At 45.9% G+C, this 17005-nt stretch overlaps 1 protein-coding gene across 2 annotated transcripts in view; it reads right to left on the bottom strand.

Annotated features, from left to right (window-relative positions):
* Positions 1-17005, bottom strand: part of LOC110526849 (vacuolar protein sorting-associated protein 13C) — a 219427-nt gene that overhangs the window by 108470 nt on the left and 93952 nt on the right. For both annotated transcript variants that reach the window (XM_036981697.1, XM_036981698.1), the window contains 6 exons: positions 16529-16696; positions 9467-9771; positions 9118-9265; positions 8150-8258; positions 5447-5595; positions 2081-2240 (listed from right to left, as the gene is read on the bottom strand). In XM_036981697.1, coding sequence (XP_036837592.1) covers positions 2081-2240; positions 5447-5595; positions 8150-8258; positions 9118-9265; positions 9467-9771; positions 16529-16696 — 1039 coding nt within the window. The remainder of the gene's footprint in view (positions 1-2080; positions 2241-5446; positions 5596-8149; positions 8259-9117; positions 9266-9466; positions 9772-16528; positions 16697-17005) is intronic.

Genomic DNA, 17005 nt, shown 5'->3' with positions numbered 1-17005 from the left:
TACTGTATTCCTAACCAGAATGTAATGGTAACTACTGTATTCCTAACCAGAATGTAATGGTAACTACTGTATTCCTAACCAGAATGTAATGGTAACTACTGTATTCCTAACCAGAATGTCATGGTAACTACTGTATTCCTAACCAGAATGACCAGACCAGTTTAAATCATGGTAACTATTGTATTCCTAACCAGAATGTCATGGTAACTACTGTATTCATAACCAGAATGTCATGGTAACTACTGTATTCCTAACCAGAATGACCAGACCAGTTTAAATCATGGTAACTACTGTATTCCTAACCAGAATGTCATGGTAACTACTGTATTCCTAACCAGAATGACCAGACCAGTTTAAATCATGGTAACTACTGTATTCCTAACCAGAATGACCAGACCAGTTTAAATCATGGTAACTACTGTATTCCTAACCAGAATGTCATGGTAACTACTGTATTCCTAACCAGAATGACCAGACCAGTTTAAATCATGGTAACTACTGTATTCCTAACCAGAATGACCAGACCAGTGTAAATCATGGTAACTACTGTATTCCTAACCAGAATGTCATGGTAACTACTGTATTCATAACCAGAATGTCATGGTAACTACTGTATTCCTAACCAGAATGTCCAGACCAGTTTAAATCATGGTAACTACTGTATTCCTAACCAGAATGTCATGGTAACTACTGTATTCCTAACCAGAATGTCAGACCAGTTTAAATCATGGTAACTACTGTATCCCTAACCAGAATGTCATGGTAACTACTGTATTCCTAACCAGAATGACCAGACCAGTTTAAATCATGGTAACTACTGTATTCCTAACCAGAATGACCAGACCAGTTTAAATCATGGTAACTACTGTATTCCTAACCAGAATGTCATGGTAACTACTGTATTCCTAACCAGAATGACCAGACCAGTTTAAATCATGGTAACTACTGTATTCCTAACCAGAATGACCAGACCAGTTTAAATCATGGTAACTACTGTATTCATAACCAGAATGTCATGGTAACTACTGTATTCCTAACCAGAATGACCAGACCAGTTTAAATCATGGTAACTACTGTATTCCTAACCAGAATGACCAGACCAGTTTAAATCATGGTAACTACTGTATTCCTAACCAGAATGTCATGGTAACTACTGTATTCCTAACCAGAATGTCATGGTAACTACTGTATTCCTAACCAGAATGTCAGACCAGTTTAAATCATGGTAACTACTGTATTCCTAACCAGAATGTCATGGTAACTACTGTATTCCTAACCAGAATGTCATGGTAACTACTGTATTCCTAACCAGAATGACCAGACCAGTTTAAATCATGGTAACTACTGTATTCCTAACCAGAATGTCATGGTAACTACTGTATTCCTAACCAGAATGTCAGACCAGTTTAAATCATGGTAACTACTGTATTCCTAACCAGAATGTCATGGTAACTACTGTATTCCTAACCAGAATGTCATGGTAACTACTGTATTCCTAACCAGAATGTCATGGTAACTACTGTATTCCTAACCAGAATGACCAGACCAGTTTAAATCATGGTAACTACTGTATTCCTAACCAGAATGTCATGGTAACTACTGTATTCCTAACCAGAATGTCCAGACCAGTTTAAATCATGGTAACTACTGTATTCCTAACCAGAATGACCAGACCAGTTTAAATCATGGTAACTACTGTATTCCTAACCAGAATGTCATGGTAACTACTGTATTCCTAACCAGAATGTCATGGTAACTACTGTATTCCTAACCAGAATGTCATGGTAACTACTGTATTCCTAACCAGAATGACCAGACCAGTTTAAATCATGGTAACTACTGTATTCCTAACCAGAATGTCATGGTAACTACTGTATTCAGTATTTAAACATAACAGGCCTTGAGGTTTTAGCCTATACAACATGACACCTCGACAGGTTAAAGCCACCGACCTGAGAACCCCAGGTACATCATAGTGGGCCTCTTGTTGTGGGCCAACATGTCATATGAACGATCATTTTCAACATGTTAAAAGTTTAGCCTATACAACATGACACCTCGACAGGCTAAAGCCACCGACCTGAGAACTCCAGGCACTTCATAGAGATTTTCTTGATGTACGTTGTGGCCACCATGTCGTACTTCCTGACATTGGTGTGGATGCCCAGCTGGGCTACGTGGAGAACCAGGAACGGACTCTCCTTCTGATCTGACCTAGACTTCTTCAGCTTCACAACCACCTGATGGAGAGATACAACCACATTTAAGTCCGCCTTTACTTAACCAGGTTACCAGACGTTCTCTTTTGCAATAACGACCTGACCATATATCGGTAGATAGACAATGAAGGAGATTTGAGACGTAGCAGGGGTAAAGCTGGATGGATTTGGGAGTGTCTAGTTTTCAACGAGTGACGGAAAATAGACACTGTGACGTGTTTAAACTGCATCAACGTCCAACTGTACCAAGAGACATTTTATTTCCCTTGGTGCTTCAGTAAAGGTACTAAAGACACAGCATACAGACCACGGTGTATATTAGCCAGCTAATGACATCACAACGGACCACTGTGTATATTAGCCAGCTAAGGACATCACGACAGACCACTGTGTATATTAGCCAGTTAATGACATCACAACGGACCACTGTGTATATTAGCCAGCTAAGGACATCACGACAGACCACTGTGTATATTAGCCAGTTAATGACATCACGACAGACCACTGTGTATATTAGCCAGCTAATGACATCACAACGGACCACTGTGTATATTAGCCAGCTAAGGACATCACGACAGACCACTGTGTATATTAGCCAGTTAATGACATCACAACGGACCACTGTGTATATTAGCCAGCTAAGGACATCACGACAGACCACTGTGTATATTAGCCAGTTAATGACATCACAACGGACCACTGTGTATATTAGCCAGCTAATGACATCACAACAGACCACTGTGTATATTAGCCAGCTAATGACATCACAACGGACCACTGTGTATATTAGCCAGCTAATGACATCACAACGGACCACTGTGTATATTAGCCAGCTAATGACATCACAACGGACCACTGTGTATATTAGCCAGCTAATGACATCACAACAGACCACTGTGTATATTAGCCAGCTAATGACATCACAACGGACCACTGTGTATATTAGCCAGCTAATGACATCACAACAGACCACTGTGTATATTAGCCAGCTAATGACATCACAACAGACCACTGTGTATATTAGCCAGCTAATGACATCACAACAGACCACTGTGTATATTAGCCAGCTAATGACATCACAACAGACCACTGTGTATATTAGCCAGCTAATGACATCACAACAGACCACTGTGTATATTAGCCAGCTAATGACATCACAACAGACCACTGTGTATATTAGCCAGCTAATGACATCACAACACACCACTGTGTATATTAGCCAGCTAATGACATCACAACACACCACTGTGTATATTAGCCAGCTAATGACATCACAACGGACCACTGTGTATATTAGCCAGCTAATGACATCACAACAGACCACTGTGTATATTAGCCAGCTAATAACATCACAACAGACCACTGTGTATATTAGCCAGCTAATGACATCACAACAGACCACTGTGTATATTAGCTAGCTAATGACATCACAACAGACCACTGTGTATATTAGCCAGCTAATGACATCACAACAGACCACTGTGTATATTAGCCAGCTAATGACATCACAACAGACCACTGTGTATATTAGCCAGCTAATGACATCACAACAGACCACTGTGTGTTTAGGTCGGTAGATAGCTAATGACATCACAACAGACCACTGTGTGTTTAGGTCGGTAGATAGCTAATGACATCACAACAGACCACTGTGTGTTTAGGTCGGTAGCTAGCTAATGACATCACAACAGACCACTGTGTGTTTAGGTCGGTAGATAGCTAATGACATCACAACAGACCACTGTGTGTTTAGGTCGGTAGCCAGCTAATGACATCACAACAGACCACTGTGTGTTTAGGTCGGTAGATAGCTAATGACATCACAACAGACCACTGTGTGTTTAGGTCGGTAGATAGCTAATGACATCACAACAGACCACTGTGTGTTTAGGTCGGTAGATAGCTAATGACATCACAACAGACCACTGTGTGTTTAGGTCGGTAGATAGCTAATGACATCACAACAGACCACTGTGTGTTTAGGTCGGTAGCCAGCTAATGACATCACAACAGACCACTGTGTGTTTAGGTCGGTAGATAGCTAATGACATCACAACAGACCACTGTGTGTTTAGGTCGGTAGATAGCTAATGACATCACAACAGACCACTGTGTGTTTAGGTCGGTAGCTAGCTAATGACATCACAACAGACCACTGTGTATATTAGCTAGCTAATGACATCACAACAGACCACTGTGTGTTTAGGTCGGTAGATAGCTAATGACATCACAACAGACCACTGTGTGTTTAGGTCGGTAGATAGCGAATGACATCACAACAGACCACTGTGTGTTTAGGTCGGTAGATAGCTAATGACATCACAACAGACCACTGTGTGTTTAGGTCGGTAGCCAGCTAATGACATCACAACAGACCACTGTGTGTTTAGGTCGGTAGATAGCTAATGACATCACAACAGACCACTGTGTGTTTAGGTCGGTAGCTAGCTAATGACATCACAACAGACCACTGTGTATATTAGCTAGCTAATGACATCACAACAGACCACTGTGTGTTTAGGTCGGTAGATAGCTAATGACATCACAACAGACCACTGTGTGTTTAGGTCGGTAGATAGCGAATGACATCACAACAGACCACTGTGTGTTTAGGTCGGTAGATAGCTAATGACATCACAACAGACCACTGTGTGTTTAGGTCGGTAGCCAGCTAATGACATCACAACAGACCACTGTGTGTTTAGGTCGGTAGATAGCTAATGACATCACAACAGACCACTGTGTGTTTAGGTCGGTAGCCAGCTAATGACATCACAACAGACCACTGTGTGTTTAGGTCGGTAGATAGCTAATGACATCACAACAGACCACTGTGTGTTTAGGTCGGTAGATAGCTAATAACATCACAACAGACCACTGTGTGTTTAGGTCGGTAGCCAGCTAATGAAATCACAACAGACCACTGTGTGTTTAGGTCGGTAGATAGCTAATGACATCACAACAGACCACTGTGTGTTTAGGTCGGTAGATAGCTAATGACATCACAACAGACCACTGTGTGTTTAGGTCGGTAGATAGCTAATGACATCACAACAGACCACTGTGTGTTTAGGTCGGTAGCCAGCTAATGACATCACAACAGACCACTGTGTGTTTAGGTCGGTAGATAGCTAATGACATCACAACAGACCACTGTGTGTTTAGGTCGGTAGATAGCTAATGACATCACAACGGACCACTGTGTGTTTAGGTCGGTAGATAGCTACCTCCTTAATCTCCATGTTGAGCAGCATATTGACGATGTTGTCTCCCAGTCCTCCTGCATTGGTGACAGCAGCAGGCTGTCCTCCTCCTCCAGCCTCCACAGGTAGACACCCCACCTCATTCCCCTCCAGCTGGTGCTGCTCTGCCTTGTCTAGACATTACCAGCAAAGACATTATCATGTGTTCAATAGACATTATCTCCAGAAATACACGTTCATCTGTTTTGACATCTCTGCTGTGTCTAGCAAAGATTCCAGATTTAAAAAACTTTATTGTTCAATCTTGTGGAACGGAAATTCATATTGAGGCTGTACATGGATGCAATGCATCATCAATTAGCCTGGTTCCAGATCAGTTTAATTGTTTTATTTAACCTTGATTTAAGTAGGCAAGTCAGTTAAGAATAAATTCTTATTTACAATGACGGCCTACCGAGGAAGAGTGGGTTAACTGCCTTGTTCAGGGGAACAGTGGGTTAACTGCCTTGTTCAGGGGAACAGTGGGTTAACTGCCTTGTTCAGGGGAACAGTGGGATAACTGCCTTGTTCAGGGGAACAGTGGGTTAACTGCCTTGTTCAGGGGAACAGTGGGTTAACTGCCTCGTTCAGGGGAACAGTGGGTTAACTGCCTCGTTCAGGGGAACAGTGGGTTAACTGCCTCGTTCAGGGGAACAGTGGGCTAACTGCCTTGTTCAGGGGAACAGTGGGTTAACTGCCTTGTTCAGGGGAACAGTGGGTTAACTGCCTTGTTCAGGGGAACAGTGGGTTAACTGCCTTGTTCAGAGGAACAGTGGGTTAACTGCCTTGTTCAGGGGAACAGTGGGCTAACTGCCTTGTTCAGGGGAACAGTGGGTTAACTGCCTTGTTCAGGGGAACAGTGGGTAAACTGCCTTGTTCAGAGGAACAGTGGGTTAACTGCCTTGTTCAGGGGAACAGTGGGTTAACTGCCTTGTTCAGGGGAACAGTGGGTTAAACTACCTTGTTCAGGGGAACAGTGGGTTAACTGCCTTGTTCAGGGGAACAGTGGGTTAACTGCCTTGTTCAGGGGAACAGTGGGTTAACTGCCTTGTTCAGGGGAACAGTGGGTTAAACTACCTTGTTCAGGGGAACAGAGGGTTAACTGCCTTGTTCAGGGGAACAGTGGGTTAACTGCCTTGTTCAGGGGAACAGTGGGTTAACTGCCTTGTTCAGGGGAACAGTGGGTTAACTGCCTTGTTCAGGGGAACAGTGGGTTAAACTACCTTGTTCAGGGGAACAGAGGGTTAACTGCCTTGTTCAGGGGAACAGTGGGTTAACTGCCTTGTTCAGGGGAACAGTGGGTTAACTGCCTTGTTCAGGGGAACAGTGGGCTAACTGCCTTGTTCAGGGGAACAGTGGGTTAACTGCCTTGTTCAGGGGAACAGTGGGTTAACTGCCTTGTTCAGGGGAACAGTGGGTTAAACTGCCTTGTTCAGGGGAACAGTGGGTTAAACTACCTTGTTCAGGGGAACAGTGGGTTAAACTGCCTTGTTCAGGGGAACAGTGGGTTAAACTACCTTGTTCAGGGGAACAGTGGGTTAAACTACCTTGTTCAGGGGAACAGTGGGTTAAACTGCCTTGTTTAGGGGAACAGTGGGTTAACTGCCTCGTTCGGGGGGCAGAACAACATATTTTTTTACCTCGTCAGCTCGGGGATTCGATCTAGCGACCTTTCGGTTACTAGGATCTAGACACTAGGATCTACCTCCAGGCCCTAGTTACACTGTATTTGGTGTGTAAGACACTAGGATCTACCGACAGGCCCTAGTTACAGTGTGTAAGACACTAGGATCTACCTCCAGACCCTAGTTACAGTGTGTAAGACACTAGGATCTACCTCCAGGCCCTAGTTACAGTGTGTAAGACACTAGGATCTACCTCCAGGCCCTAGTTACAATGTGTTTGGTGTGTAAGACACTAGGATCTACCTCCAGTCCCTAGTTACAGTGTGTAAGACACTAGGATCTACCTCCAGGCCCTAGTTACAGTGTGTAAGACACTAGGATCTACCTCCAGGCCCTAGTTACAGTGTGTAAGACACTAGGATCTACCTCCAGGCCCTAGTTACAGTGTGTAAGACACTAGGATCTACCTCCAGGCCCTAGTTACAGTGTTTTTGGTGTGTAAGACACTAGGATCTACCTCCAGGCCCTAGTCACAGTGTGTTCGGTGTGTAAGACACTAGGATCTACCTCCAGGCCCTAGTTACAGTGTGTAAGACACTAGGATCTACCTCCAGGCCCTAGTTACAGTGTGTAAGACACTAGGATCTACCTCCAGGCCCTAGTTACAGTGTGTAAGACACTAGGATCTACCTCCAGGCCCTAGTTACAGTGTTTTTGGTGTGTAAGACACTAGGATCTACCTCCAGGCCCTAGTCACAGTGTGTTCGGTGTGTAAGACACTAGGATCTACCTCCAGGCCCTAGTTACAGTGTGTAAGACACTAGGATCTACCTCCAGGCCCTAGTTACAGTGTGTAAGACACTAGGATCTACCTCCAGGCCCTAGTTACAGTGTGTAAGACACTAGGATCTACCTCCAGGCCCTAGTTACAGTGTTTTTGGTGTGTAAGACACTAGGATCTACCTCCAGGCCCTAGTCACAGTGTGTTCAGTGTGTAAGACACTAGGATCTACCTCCAGGCCCTAGTTACAGTGTGTTCGGTGTGTAAGACACTAGTATCTACCCAGGGCTACTTGTTTCTTGACATCTATGACGTGCTCTTTGCTGCCCTCTCCGATGTTCTCCCTCAGTGTCTTCATCAGGACACCAAAGTCCTCCTGACCTAGAGCCATCTGGAGGGAGGAGATTAAACAGGACAGAAAACATCTTGATTTGGTGCCGATATACAACTAGATCCCATTGAGATCAAACATCTGTGTTTCTAGATCTGTCCTCCTAGAAGGCAACTTCTGTATCCAGAGAACCACCAGCTGTCAGTGGAAGTGGAAACATTTTTATGAAAATAAATACAATGGAAGATGCTCCTACATTCATAGACTTGAGTTCTCCTTGGACCTGTACTCTAGGGTTAGGGTCAGGGTTAGGGTCAGGGTTAGGGTCAGGGTTAGGGTCAGGGTCAGTGTTAGGGTCAGGGTCAGTAAACCTACATTCATAGACTTGAGTTCTCCTTGGACTTGTCCTCTAGGGTTAGGGTCAGTGTCAGAGTCAGGGTCAGTAAACCTACATTCATAGACTTGAGTTCTCCTTGGACTTGTCCTCTAGTGTTAGGGTCAGTGTTAGGGTCAGTGGTAGGGTTAGTGTCAGGGTCAGGGTCAGTAAACCTACATTCATAGACTTGAGTTCTCCTTGGACTTGTCCTCTAGGGTTAGGGTCAGTGTTAGGGTCAGTGTTAGGGCCAGGGTTAGGGTCAGGGGTAGAGGGTCAGGGTCAGTGTCAGGGTCAGTAAACCTACATTCATAGACTTGAGTTCTCCTTGGACCGGTACTCTAGGGTTAGGGTCAGGGTTAGGGTCAGGGTTAGGGTCAGGGTTAGGGGGTCAGGGTCAGTGTTAGGGTCAGTGTTAGGGTCAGTGTTAGGGTCAGTGTTAGGGTCAGTGTTAGGGTCAGTGTTGGGGTCAGTGTCAGGGGGTCAGGGTCAGGGTCAGTGTTAGGGTCAGGGTTAGGGGGTCAGGGTCAGGGTCAGTAAACCTACATTCATAGACTTGAGCATTCCCTGAACCTCTACTCCAGGGATCTTGTTGTACCAGGAAGAGGCCAGGTTCCGTTTGACCAGAAGCTCTAAATTGATTGGCTGAAGGATCTCAATGTCTGTCTGTGGGGAGCCTTGTTTCAGCGTGGTCCTATGGAGAGATGAATAAAGTGTGATTACCCAATCAGAGGACGGACACACACACACACACACACACACACTTCAAATGAGTACGCTAACAATCCGGCTCCAAGGACCATGAAAGAAAGAATGAATGACAACAGCGTTAACACACACACACACACACACCATGTCCTATTTTAGTGCCAAACGTTTCAGTCTCCTCTAATACCTGGACAGTTTGAGCTGAGTGAGTTTGACGTCCATGGTGTCCAACACAGCGGGGAGCGAGAACCCTTCAGCCGACATCAGACTGAAACTGTTGCCCACGGTGATGAGCCCCAGGTCCACCACAAACGCATTGCGTGAGGTGGAGGACTGAGGGATGACGATGAGAGGGGCCTTCAGCTTGATGTCCATGGAGAGACGGAAGCTCTTCTGGGCAAAGTCTCTGACGCTGGAGGCCGCCTTCTCTGCTGCCTGGGCCGTGGCCACACTCACCGCCTCTTTGGCCATCTGGAAGTTGTCCAGAAACGTCTGGGGGGACGAAGGACAGAGACCATGAAGACACTAACACAGCAGGACAGACACACTGAGGTTCTGTATAGTGGTCTAATGGTCAGCCATGGTAAGTCTGGGGGGGGGGCGAAGGACAGAGACCATGAAGACACTAACACAGCAGGACAGACACGCTGAGGTTCTGTATAGTGGTCTAATGGTCAGCCATGGTAAGTCTGGGGGGGGGCGAAGGACAGACACGCTGAGGTTCTGTATAGTGATCTAATGGTCAGCCATGGTAAGTCTGGGGGAGGCGAAGGACAGACACGCTGAGGTTCTGTATAGTGGTCTAATGGTCAGCCATGGTAAGTCTGGGGGGGGGGCGAAGGACAGACACGCTGAGGTTCTGTATAGTGATCTAATGGTCAGCCATGGTAAGTCTGGGGGGGGGCGAAGGACAGACACGCTGAGGTTCTGTATAGTGATCTAATGGTCAGCCATGGTAAGTCTGGGGGGGGGCGAAGGACAGACACGCTGAGGTTCTGTATAGTGGTCTAATGGTCAGCCATGGTAAGTCTGGGGGGGGGCGAAGGACAGACACGCTGAGGTTCTGTATAGTGGTCTAATGGTCAGCCATGGTAAGTCTGGGGGGGCGAAGGACAGACACGCTGAGGTTCTGTATAGTGGTCTAATGGTCAGCCATGGTAAGTCTGGGGGGGGGGGGGGCGAAGGACAGACACGCTGAGGTTCTGTATAGTGGTCTAATGGTCAGCCATGGTAAGTCTGGGGGGGGGCGAAGGACAGACACGCTGAGGTTCTGTATAGTGGTCTAATGGTCAGCCATGGTAAGTCTGGGGGGGCGAAGGACAGACACGCTGAGGTTCTGTATAGTGGTCTAATGGTCAGCCATGGTAAGTCTGGGGGGGGGGCGAAGGACAGACACGCTGAGGTTCTGTATAGTGATCTAATGGTCAGCCATGGTAAGTCTGGGGGGGGGCGAAGGACAGACACGCTGAGGTTCTGTATAGTGATCTAATGGTCAGCCATGGTAAGTCTGGGGGGGCGAAGGACAGACACGCTGAGGTTCTGTATAGTGATCTAATGGTCAGCCATGGTAAGTCTGGGGGGGCGAAGGACAGACAAGCTGAGGTTCTGTATAGTGGTCTAATGGTCAGCCATGGTAAGTCTGGGGGGGGGGGGGCGAAGGACAGACACGCTGAGGTTCTGTATAGTGGTCTAATGGTCAGCCATGGTAAGTCTGGGGGGGGGCGAAGGACAGACACACTGAGGTTCTGTATAGTGGTCTAATGGTCAGCCATGGTAAGTCTGGGGGGGCGAAGGACAGAGACCATGAAGACACTAACACAGCCGGACAGACACGCTGAGGTTCTGTATAGTGGTCTAATGGTCAGCCATGGTAAGTCTGGGGGGGCGAAGGACAGACACGCTGAGGTTCTGTATAGCGGTCTAATGGTCAGCCATGGTAAGGGAACAATGACAGGGGACGTTATATGTTATACGTAACAAAATGTGAAACTAGGTAATGCAAATGTGTAACCTTAAACCCCGTTTCCTGGAAGTGAATTCACAAAGACAGAGGGAAGGGAACAACGGATGGGAGGAAGCAGGAGGATTTAGGTACCTTAAACCCTGTTTAGTGGAAGTGAATTCACAAAGACAGAGGGAAGGGAACAACGGATGGGAGGAAGCAGGAGGATTTAGGTACCTTAAACCCCGTTTAGTGGAAGTGAATTCACAAAGACAGAGGGAAGGGAACAACGGATGGGAGGAAGCAGGAGGATTTAGGTACCTTAAACCCCGTTTAGTGGAAGTGAATTCACAAAGACAGAGGGAAGGGAACAACGGATGGGAGGAAGCAGGAGGATTTAGGTACCTTAAACCCCGTTTAGTGGAAGTGAATTCACAAAGACAGAGGGAAGGGAACAACGGATGGAAGGAAGCAGGAGGATTTAGGTACCTTAAACCCCGTTTAGTGGAAGTGAATTCACAAAGACAGAGGGAAGGGAACAACGGATGGGAGGAAGCAGGAGGATTTAGGTACCTTAAACCCTGTTTAGTGGAAGTGAATTCACAAAGACAGAGGGAAGGGAACAACGGATGGGAGGAAGCAGGAGGATTTAGGTACCTTAAACCCCGTTTAGTGGAAGTGAATTCACAAAGACAGAGGGAAGGGAACAACAGATGGGAGGAAGCAGGAGGATTTAGGTACCTTAAACCCCGTTTAGTGGAAGTGAATTCACAAAGACAGAGGGAAGGGAACAACGGATGGAAGGAAGCAGGAGGATTTAGGTACCTTAAACCCCGTTTAGTGGAAGTGAATTCACAAAGACAGAGGGAAGGGAACAACGGATGGGAGGAAGCAGGAGGATTTAGGTACCTTAAACCCCGTTTAGTGAAAGTGAATTCACAAAGACAGAGGGAAGGGAACAACGGATGGGAGGAAGCAGGAGGATTTAGGTACCTTAAACCCCGTTTAGTGGAAGTGAATTCACGAAGACAGAGGGAAGGGAACAACGGATGGGAGGAAGCAGGAGGATTTAGGTACCTTAAACCCCGTTTAGTGGAAGTGAATTCACAAAGACAGAGGGAAGGGAACAACGGATGGGAGGAAGCAGGAGGATTTAGGTACCTTAAACCCCGTTTAGTGGAAGTGAATTCACAAAGACAGAGGGAAGGGAACAACGGATGTGAGGAAGCAGGAGGATTTAGGTACCTTAAACCCCGTTTAGTGGAAGTGAATTCACAAAGACAGAGGGAAGGGAACAACGGATGGGAGGAAGCAGGAGGATTTAGGTACCTTAAACCACGTTTAGTGGAAGTGAATTCACAAAGACAGAGGGAAGGGAACAACGGATGGGAGGAAGCAGGAGGATTTAGGTACCTTAAACCCCGTTTAGTGGAAGTGAATTCACAAAGACAGAGGGAAGGGAACAACGGATGGGAGGAAGCAGGAGGATTTAGGTACCTTAAACCCCGTTTAGTGGAAGTGAATTCACAAAGACAGAGGGAAGGGAACAACGGATGGGAGGAAGCAGGAGGATTTAGGTACCTTAAACCCCGTTTAGTGGAAGTGAATTCACAAAGACAGAGGGAAGGGAACAAGGGATGGGAGGAAGCAGGAGGATTTAGGTACCTTAAACCCCGTTTAGTGGAAGTGAATTCACAAAGACAGAGGGAAGGGAACAACGGATGGGAGGAAGCAGGAGGATTTAGGTACCTTAAACCCCGTTTACTGGAAGTGAATTCACAAAGACAGAGGGAAGGGAACAAGGGATGGGAGGAAGCAGGAGGATTTAGGTTATATAGGCCGTTATAAGAGGTTTTATGAAAAATGGCCGTTGAGTGAGATTTGCGTAGCATTTGAAATGAGGAGTGAGATCGGTTGTCACGTTGTGCATAAAAAACATTCCTTTTTCTCCCCCCCCCCCCCCCCCCCCCCCCCCCCGTGCGACGACAAACCACAACGTTCAGAGAGACGTCCAAAGTGCCGACGAGATTTAGAAACAGGAGCAAGAGCCATCACATAGAAAGAGACATGGCTATTAACATCAAGACAAGAGCATCAGGTTCTACTGACCAATCAAATGGTTTACCAGAGCCATTACATAGAAAGAGACATGGCTATTAACATCATGACCGGAGCATCAGGTTCAACTGACCAATCAAATGGTTTACCAGACCGCGTCATCAACAATAGCTCTTTACACACAGCATGTCCCCAGAGAAATATGTTTAGTCAAGATTTCATACATCCCAACAAATCACACATCACGCTATAGTAACTACTCTGTCTCTATATAAATATATCACACATCAAGTTATAGTAACTACTCTGTCTCTACTCTATATAAATATATCACACATCAAGCTATAGTAACTACTCTGTCTCTTCTCTATATAAATATATCACACATCAAGCTATAGTAACTACTCTGTCTCTTCTCTATATAAATATATCACACATCAAGCTATAGTAACTACTCTGTCTCTACTCTATATATATATATATCACACATCAAGCTATAGTAACTACTCTGTCTCTATATAAATATATCACACATCAAGCTATAGTAACTACTCTGTCTCTATATAAATATATCACACATCAAGAGAGGGGTCTGCTGTATCATGCTGATCAACTTCCTGGTTTGAATGAAGGGACCATTTGTCAGACTATAACCTGTCAGCGTTGTAAAATGGGGCATTTCTTAGAGATGAGAGCTATGAAAACACAGCCATAAAACAGTCAAGCTAGGACCCGAAACGCCGACTACCTCTTGAAATACTACCGGACTGAATTACCACTTCCTCTCTGCTGCTTTCATGTTGGTATCTGCATGGCAACTAGGTATCTGCATGGCAACTAGGAATGCTTTTCGTTTTTATGGTTTCGCCCCCACAACCATCGACTTAAAAACGCACAAGGAGGAGTTGGAGGGGGTTGAGCTAGCCTGGACCCAGATCTGTTGGTGCCGTCTAGCCTGGACCCAGATCTGTTGGTGCCGTCTAGCCTGGACCCAGATCTGTTGGCGCCGTCTAGCCTGGACCCAGATCTGTTGGCGCCGTCTAGCCTGGACCCAGATCTGTTGGTGCCGTCTAGCCTGGACCCAGATCTGTTGGTGCCGTCTAGCCTGGACCCAGATCTGTTGGTGCCGTCTAGCCTGGACCCAGATCCTGTCCTTAAACTAGGGCCCTAACCCTGTCCTTAAACTAGGGCCCTAACCCTGTCCTTAAACTAGGGCCCTAACCCTGTCCTTAAACTAGGGCCCTAACCCTGTCCTTAAACTAGGGCCCTAACCCTGTCCTTAAACTAGGGCCCTAACCCTGTCCTTAAACTAGGGCCCTAACCCTGTCCTTAAACTAGGGCCCTGGGCGTAAGGTAGTGGTTAACAGTGCTGTGGTGTCTGGGGGTGATGAAGCTGCAAAACAGAGGGTGCGTGCCATAATCTGTAGTTTAGTGCTGCGCTGCGTGCCATAATCTGTAGTTTAGTGCTGCGCTGCGTGCCATAATCTGTAGTTTAGTGCTGCGCTGCGTGCCATAATCTGTAGTTTAGTGCTGCGCTGCGTGCCATAATCTGTAGTTTAGTGCTGCGCTGCGTGCCATAATCTGTAGTTTAGTGCTGCATGCCATAATCTGTAGTTTAGTGCTGCGCTGCATGCCATAATCTGTAGTTTAGTGCTGCGCTGCATGCCATAATCTGTAGTTTAGTGCTGCGTGCCATAATCTGTAGTTTAGTGCTGCGTGCCATAATCTGTAGTTTAGTGCTGCGTGCCATAATCTGTAGTTTAGTGCTGCGTGCCATAATCTGTTGTTTAGTGCTGCGCTGCATGCCATAATCTGTAGTTTAGTGCTGCGTGCCATAATCTGTTGTTTAGTGCTGCGCTGCCATAATCTGTAGTTTAGTGCTGCGCTGCGTGCCATAATCTGTAGTTTAGTGCTGCGCTGCGTGCCATAATCTGTAGTTTAGTGCTGCGCTGCGTGCCATAATCTGTTGTTTAGTGCTGTGCTGCATGCCATAATCTGTAGTTTAGTGCTGCGCTGCGTGCCATAATCTGTAGTTTAGTGCTGCGCTGCCATAATCTGTAGTTTAGTGCTGCGTGCCATAATCTGTAGTTTAGTGCTGCGCTGCGTGCCATAATCTGTTGTTTAGTGCTGTGCTGCATGCCATAATCTGTAGTTTAGTGCTGCGCTGCGTGCCATAATCTGTAGTTTAGTGCTGCGCTGCCATAATCTGTAGTTTAGTGCTGCGTGCCATAATCTGTAGTTTAGTGCTGCGCTGCGTGCCATAATCTGTAGTTTAGTGCTGCGCTGCATGCCATAATCTGTAGTTTAGTGCTGTGCTGCGTGCCATAATCTGTAGTTTAGTGCTGTGCTGCATGCCATAATCTGTAGTTTAGTGCTGCGCTGCCATAATCTGTAGTTTAGTGCTGCATGCCATAATCTGTAGTTTAGTGCTGCATGCCATAATCTGTAGTTTAGTGCTGCATGCCATAATCTGTAGTTTAGTGCTGTGCTGCGTGCCATAATCTGTAGTTTAGTGCTATACAACATGCCATAAACTGTACCTCATAAGGAGAGTGATACTGAGGATACTGATAGCTATAAGAGGCCTGGAGAAAACACCACAGATTTACAGATACTGAGGACACTGACACCTGGAGAAATTGAAAAATAAAGAGTTCAGATACAAAAGATAAACAAATACATAACAGGATAAATACAAACAGTAAAAAAAAGGAAACAGCCTCTCAGAAATTAAAATAATGTTTTAAGTCTTCCTGGTAACATGAAAGGACTCAAACCGACCTAAACATCCTCATAACGTTCCCCTGTAACATAAAGAGCTGGTTTCCTGGACCAAGATGAAACCTATTTAAGACCATGACCTTGAGAGAATCTCCATTAAAAAGTACGTTTTAGTGGAGGAAATAGGCTTAATCCGCGTGTAGGGAACTGGCACATGGCAAGACACATAGACATAACCCTCATACACGGATCTACATTTCCTAAATGAATGACATAGGTACTATTAAACCATGTTCCACTCAGTGGGGAAGTTGATGTCTCAACGTGTCCTCCAGTTGGGCCCAATTCCATTTCAATTCAGAAAGTAAACAACACTTGAATTCCATTTTTTTATTTTTTTTATTTTATTTTATCCCGATTGAAAAGCATTGAAGATAATTGGAATTTCTGTGTACTTCCTGAATTGATCTGGAATTGATAACGGAATTGAGCCCAGCTCTCGATACCCATCCCTGAGGTCCTCCTCACCAGTAGAGACATGAGGAACTTGTGCAGATAGACGATCTGGATGCAGCCCAGCCTCATGGTAACCTTCCCGTCCACCTTGGAGGTGTCTGAGTAACCCTCTCCCTCCGTAGCGCTGGGATACAGGGACATCTGAAAGCTGAACACCTCCTCGCCCACGATGGAGACGGCCTACAGGATCACACCAGGACATTACAGTATGACAATGATACAGTCTCCCTTGTAATTAAAACAGACCACATTACTACAAACTACCCCCTCAGCTCACTAACGATGTGTGTAATAACAGAACATGGTGTTGGCCAATGGTCTGTACTAGGCAGCAGGGTAGCCTAGTGGTTAGAGCGTTGGACTAGTAACCGGAAGGTTACAGGTTCAAACCCCTGAGCTGACAAGGTCGTTCTGCCCCTGAACAGGCAGTTAACCCACTGTTCCTAGGCCGTCATTGAAAATAAGAATTTGTTCTTAACTGACTTGCCT

Source organism: Oncorhynchus mykiss, chromosome 6 (assembly GCF_013265735.2).
Source record: "Oncorhynchus mykiss isolate Arlee chromosome 6, USDA_OmykA_1.1, whole genome shotgun sequence".
NCBI classification, from domain to species: Eukaryota; Metazoa; Chordata; class Actinopteri; order Salmoniformes; family Salmonidae; genus Oncorhynchus; species Oncorhynchus mykiss.
The sequence above is the reverse complement of the archived record's forward strand: the minus strand, read 5'-3'. Positions and strand labels throughout refer to the sequence as shown.